The sequence below is a fragment of the Triturus cristatus genome, chromosome 8 (genome assembly GCF_964204655.1).
Source record: "Triturus cristatus chromosome 8, aTriCri1.1, whole genome shotgun sequence".
Taxonomy (NCBI): Eukaryota; Metazoa; Chordata; class Amphibia; order Caudata; family Salamandridae; genus Triturus; species Triturus cristatus.
The window spans coordinates 1453731227-1453738132 of NC_140591.1; the positions used below are offsets into that span (position 1 = coordinate 1453731227).

Genomic DNA, 6906 nt, shown 5'->3' on the forward strand with positions numbered 1-6906 from the left:
CCTAGTGTATCAAATTCCTTTCTATAGATTTCACTACAGGAAGAAAATTATTATCCGTGTTTTCCTCCTTAATCTGGGAGGCTGCGCGGATGTCTAGAGAGGTACTCTGCCCGGGGAAAAAATACGTTCTGATCAGGGTTGATTATGTGGGAGATTACCCTCACAATACCTAAGGGGTCTGCAGTGTAGGATATTTTTGAGGGAATCGCATCTAGGCTTTGGGATGAACACTATCAACGCGCCTCTGATTGTATGATGAGATTGACATAGCATGCCAACTCATGGTACCAGGATATCGCGATGATAAAGTGAAACTCGGTGGTTAAACTGTCAGTCTCTGGTTTGATTCTATTTGCTAGTTTAGAAATTACTTTTTTAATCTTTTGGAATGACATAGGTGCATCTAAAGCATCTCGCTGCGAAGGGGTCAGTATCCCGAGGTGAGTTGTCATTGCATAATTGTCTAGGTCTTCAACATTAACCTCCCCTTTCTTCTTATACAATAGGCAGTAATCTTTGACAAAGGCTGGGTTAATTTCTCCCTCGACGTAGACCACCAATGGCAAACAAGAGTAGCTTTGGTTCGGGTGCACTGTGTGTCTGACTTGATCAGCCGGGCTAAACATCCTCCTACCCTATCACCTTCCTTGTGTCACTGAGGAATAAATCCATGAAGTCTAAACTGTTAAGCTTCTTCAAGAGTACAGCATGGTTCTCTTTCCCAGAGGAGTTATCTTCTCACGGTGTTCAAGTTCCATATTGAGAGATAAAAGCTTGGTACTTTGATTTAATCCTTCCCCCTCATTCTCTGCAATATGTCTGCCTGCCCTCTTTTATTGCATCGCTAACTCAGCTTGTTGCTGCCAAGTTGGAATTACTACTCTGTTGCAGCCCCAATGTAGAGAGATTACCAGTGGCTTATGGTCAGATAATGTTTTTCCCACATATTGATGATGACAAAAAAGGGGCTTACAGTTGTGAAATATAAAGGTTTCTGCCTAATCAGGCATGACGGTCATAGGTCGGTGATTCGTCAAGTATCTATTCGCTCCCAACTATCAGCCCACCCTGTGAATGCCTTTGTGTTGTGGTCTAAGGTACTGTACATTCGTCTGTTATTGTTAATCAAAGGACACTGGGATTGTTCAGAATGTTGGCGTGCTTATTGTGGAGGGAAGATTCAGAGGGCTGGCAGTTGCAGCTGGGTTCAGGATTAGACTGCTGGTGTGGTTGCTAATAAACGATATTAGAACATTGGAATGTGGAGCACTCCATTGAATACAATGGAGTGCTCCGAGCTTCTACAGGCCGGTAAAAGCCCACAAAGCAACATTCCAATGTTGTTTTAAAAAGGTCTCTAGGAGCCCAAGGGGATTTAAACCCCGTAGGGCTCCGAGACCTTTGTTTTGTTTGTTAGAACATTCTGCCCTTCGTAGCTGGGCTATAACAGCTATTAAAGCCCCGCTCCCTTGTTAAAGGCCCTCGCCTTTGGCTCAGCGGGCTATAAGGCTATATCATAGTCTGCTGCTGAGGGCTATACCGGTTGTGAAAGTCCCTGAAACCCGAATTCTAGCGCCTGGGACCTATAATGAGGGAGAGGGCCTTTAACAACTGGTATAGCCAAAGGCAGAAGGGCTATAAGGGCTCAGAGACCTTTGTTTTATTTGTTAGAACATTCTCCCCTTCGTAGCTGGGCTATAACGGCTATTAAAGCCCCGCTCCCTTGTTAAAGGCCCTCGCCTTTGGCTCAGCGGGCTATAAGGCTATATCATAGTCTGCTGCTGAGGGCTATACCGGTTGTGAAAGTCCCTGAAACCCGAATTTTACTGCCTCAGACCTATAATGAGGGAGAGGGCCTTTAACAACCGGTATAGCCAAAGGCAGAAGGGCTATAAGGCTATCAGAACCTTCCGCCCACTAAAGGTAGAATGTTCTAAATTAAAAAGGGAAAAATTTGAAGACAAACATTGAAATGTCTGGAGCTCCGGGCTTCTACCAGCCATTTGAAGCCCGGAGCTACTCCATTGTCTTCAGTGGAGCTCTAAACATTCCAATGTTCTAATCCGTAATCTACACTGCGCATCCTTATTGATCTCAACACTTTGGCACTCGTACTATGAGTGATTTCAGTTGAAGTGTAAGGAACCTGTTCAGATATGTATCTATTACACCATTGAAGTCGCCACCCCTTAGTGTGGGCACGTGTATCAAGTGTGCTGTATGTGAAGCAAAATTATGAAAAGGTTTCCTGGTCACTATTAAGTGCATAAATACCAGTAATTTTTCCCTCCCTCTAGTCTGCACATCACGAGAACCTCTCTGCCCTCCGTGTCCTTCACTACTATACTATTATGTCTGTGAAAAAGGGTATCCCTGGATTAACCTTATTAAAGTACTCCTATCGTTGTTGGAAAAGGCAGTATGGAACACCTGTTCTCTCCACCTCTTTAACATAGTTCCCTTTTGCCCTGTAATGTGGGCCTCATCCAGGAAGGCGAAATGTACTCCCTATGTTTTCAAGTATGAAATTATCTTATTTTTTGCTGCAATTGTAATGCCTCTACTGTTCTATGTTAAAAGGACTTGTATCTCTTATTACCCTTCATGAGGCAATCGACCATTCCGCTCTCCACAGCATCCCAAGCAGAACTACAAACCAAGGGGTACAGCAGCATGGCATTGTCAGCCACCTTTAGTCTGTTACCCAAGCTGCAGACTCGCTCACATTGCTGCTACCAATCACACCACAAGGAGTTGCCGTCTTGATTGCAGTGTGCTGGGTCTGCACACCTTCCCAACAAGCCACAGCAATTCCCATGAATTTCAGCGTAACTCAAAGCATTAGTCACTGTCCGCTTTAGTCACTTAAGCAGGAAGGAACTATTCTGAGAGTCTTTTAAAAGGTCTCCATCTTGCTTGGAATACCGGCAGTGATCATTTTAAAGTTTAATTGGAAAAAAGAAAAGAATATGTGCATGTAGACAGGCAATATAAGAAGAAGTTTCTCTTGTCAAGTGTTCTCGGGTACTGCACATAGTTGGGGGCTCTTCCTAGAATTCCTTTGATGGAGAATAATAACAGCTTGCAAAATTGAGTAGTGTTTCCATCTTGTGGATCTTGGCCGTGAGCAACGTATTTAATATCAACCTCAAAAAATCGAGGAGGAGGTTGGAGTTTTAAGGATGTAGAGGTTTGTTGGCTTCAGATACCTTTATAAATCTCAACAAAATGAAAGATGAAAATTTAAACAACGATTTACTGTTAGCCTGTGACAAAATAACAAAGTTGTAACCAATGTAATACAACACAAAAAGTAGCAATATAGATGAATGCTAGAGCTAAAGGGAAGTAATTGTGACTTAAGTATGTTGCTATCTTATGAATAACAACGGATTATAGTACTCTCCTAGCAGTGAAAAGGAAACTTTTTTGTTTACGTCTCGGACCATACGTCAGCCAAGTAGCTTACAAAAAATGTGGATGAAGTGATAGGTGCTCACGATGTCCAAGACAGAATGCTAATATCAGTTACCTAGATTTTCGGCAGCAAAGCAAGCTACTTTGTACTTTAGAACAATATCGGACATAACTAATCTCAATGTCCAGAGACAGCATGGGTTTAGTCACCACAACCCTGATGGCTTCCTTGGGCGGAAAAGTTCCCTCAACCAGATTTTTATTTTGTTGGATTTCCTACGTTTTGGGACACAGGGAGGATTTCCTTGAGATAGCAAAGGCCCATAGCCAACATATTTGGATTAAAGGTTTAATCTATAATAATAAAGACAAAAATGAGCTGGGTATTGTATCTGAATGTAGTTGTAGCATAATGAATGCTGCAAGTGCTATACGTCTTGTTTTACTTTTTCTTTTTTTTAAATGTATGTGACTGATACTAGTTCACATTTAAATGAAATTAGTTTGTGCCGACAGTGCATAATTATGCGATAACCCTTTGGCTGCTCTTTCAATTTTCAGAAAGCTTTGGATCCAAGGATTCTGAAAATGAGGTACTGAGGAAAAAGAAGAAACATTCCCTCCGAAAACTGACCAGAAGTTCAGATGATGAACCTTCAGAGCAGGAAAATGGGGCACCAATCCGGAAACGGCTTAATCGCATAGAAACAGATGAAGAGGATGAGGATGAGGATGATAAAAATAGGTCAGCTGGATTGGGTAACACTTGTGATGAAGGAAAATCAGTTTCTGCAGCTAAGCCTACAGTCCCGCCCTCAGATAAAGAAGGGACAAAAAAGCCTTCTTACCGCATTGAGAGTGATGACGAAGAGGACTTTGAAAATGTTGGTAAGGTAGAAAGCCCTTTGGACTACAGTCTTGTTGACTTACCTTCCACCAATGGACAGAGCCCGGGAAAAGCTATTGAGAACTTAATTGGTAAACCAGGTGAGAAGTCTCAGGCCCCCAAGGACAGCACACCTAACACAAGCTTGCCACCAAATGGGACAGACAATGGGCAGGATGTGGTAGCACCAGAGGAAGATGAAGATGAACTTTTAAGCGTAACTGACCTTGTGGATTACGTCTGTAACAGTGAACAGCTATAAGACTTCCTTCCATTTCTGTGCTAATTTATTCCACAGTAACTCTCTTACTGGGCCAGTTACTACAAGCTATTTTACTCCTCCCAAAATCCCTCCAGTACAGTATCCTTTTGTTTTTATACACAAATGTTTGCCAGTCCTGCAGTCTTTCTATGAAGTGACCAGTTTGAACTTTTAAGACAAATAATTGCTGTAAATTCCCTTTTATGTTTTTATCTTTCTTTTATTTTGTGGTCCTGGGCAATTTCATTCATGAGGCGTGCCGATTATAAGAGTAACATAAACAAAGTATTTGTACATTTTGACTTTATATTTCCTGTGCTCAAGCATTTGAATTGGGTGGGATAAAATGCATTCCAGTTTCAAAAGTCCCTCAGTTTTTGGGGTTAGGTGGGAGGGAGGTGGGATAACAAGCACTTGTGCTTTTAGATTTTTCATATGATATATATTATATTTAAATATTCACTACTTAGGTTACGATAAACAGGCAGTTAAAAAATAAACTATTATACAACTTTACTGTGGTGTTTGTGAATCGTAGACAACCTACAGTAGATGGTTCAGTTTTAAATTTATTTAAAGCAGCTTTGAGTCACAAAGCTGACCATATAGAAGTGGGGAAATAAAAAAGCAAAATACTTTTTAGCAGCTCCTTTTAGATTTGTAATTTTGAAACCTATTTCAGTGTACAGTTTCTCAAACAGCACTGCATAAGTTATGCTAAGTGTGAAATTCGAGTAATCCGCCTAAGAAATTTAAGACCAGTCATCTTGGGCAATTGTCTTTGGTACTTCATAGTGCAAGGTACCATGTAGGAAGCATTACGAAGTTGAACTGTGCACATAGAATTTCTGCACCTTAGAGGGTTAACGTATCAGCTGTTGTTCTGACACTGGTAAAATCATGCCAAACACCACCAATAACCACTTTTCCAGTTCCTCAATACCGCGGACTGGTCTCTTAATACCCAGAAATATCCTCCCAGGATGTCATACTTGCTTAACTTCACAGTGACTTGGCACATCGGTATGCCAAGCTAATCTGATGGGATGGTGGTGCTGTTTTTGTAATATTGTATTTATAATTTGGTGCCCAGTGAAGGAACTAATGTTAAATATACAAAATAAATCAAACTGGTTCCATCGATACAATTGCACCCTGTTACAAAAGTTATTAAGAACCTCCAAGCCATTGTTGATGTAGGCCTTAAAGCCTATTTTATGGTGATCGAGTCACTCAGGAGTTGTGTGTCAAAGTACATCCAGTGAACTGGCCAGATCGAATATTCCTTGATGTTTCTTAATTCTTAATAAGCCAGATTTGGAAGGCACTTGAAGAAACATATAGCTGGTCTATGTCTGATACAGTCAACAGCCTAATGATGGTCCAACCAATGAGTATTTTGTTCACATGCATGCATAATGGCATACAATACATGAAAATAGACTGCCAGCACATTTCTCGGCTGAGATTAAAATGTGATTGGTCCATTTGTGCCCATAGTAGCTACTTCAAATTGAAGTCAACTGGTGCATTGGTTTCTTGTTTCTGTATGTTTTTTTAACAATGTGTCTGAATGTCTTAGCAGGTTTTGAATATATAGTGTTGCTGTTTGACAAGTAGAGGTTTGTCAAAGTACATCTAAAATCTGCCAGATAAAAACGGAATAAAAGAATCTAGTGTTCTTGTGACTGGCAATGGAGAACCTTTAGTTGTCTGTGGCTTCCCATCTAAGCAGTGACCTAAAAGAATGGACTCATTGACAATGTTTTTTAATGTTCGAATAAATCATTTATGATATGATTGACACCAAACATGAATCTGTAGAATTAATGTGTGTGTGTCTTTAACATGTAAGAAATCATCTATGGCTATTGTATTGTGCTGAAAGAGTTGACATAGCTCCAAATATATATTATTATTTTTGTCAATGAAAAATAAGTTATGGAGAGGGCATACTTGTGATATGTACTCACATGCTTTTTTTTGTAGGTTTCCAAAAGGCAGTACTGCACTTGGCCTACAACGCATTCCAAACCAAATTCCCAAAACAACAACAAAAATTATGGATTTTACAGGTTGGGGCTATCTCATTCCATTGTGGCTGTGTTCAGTTATTATTGCATATTACTTTACTTCTGACAGCGAATCCTTTTTGCATTCAGGAGACAGTTTTAGATTGGAAGTTTTAAAGATGCGTTCCGTTTCACATGCAAGTTAAAGGTCCTGTGCCCTTACTTTCAAACTCTACTTTATCAAGTTATTTTAGGGTTTTTGTAACTCCTATTTTATTTATTTTTACAAAGTACAGTAACAAACCAACTGATAAAGATTTCTAGCCGCA

The 6906-nt window shown here is 40.3% G+C and overlaps 1 protein-coding gene across 1 annotated transcript in view; it reads left to right on the plus strand.

Annotated features, from left to right (window-relative positions):
• The window catches only part of RSF1 (remodeling and spacing factor 1), a 705323-nt gene extending 698947 nt beyond the window's left edge, over positions 1-6376 (plus strand). The window contains exon 16 of the mRNA XM_085623248.1: positions 3979-6376. Coding sequence (XP_085479374.1) covers positions 3979-4565 — 587 coding nt within the window. The 3' untranslated portion in view covers positions 4566-6376. The remainder of the gene's footprint in view (positions 1-3978) is intronic.
• The last annotated feature ends 530 nt before the right edge of the window (positions 6377-6906 follow it).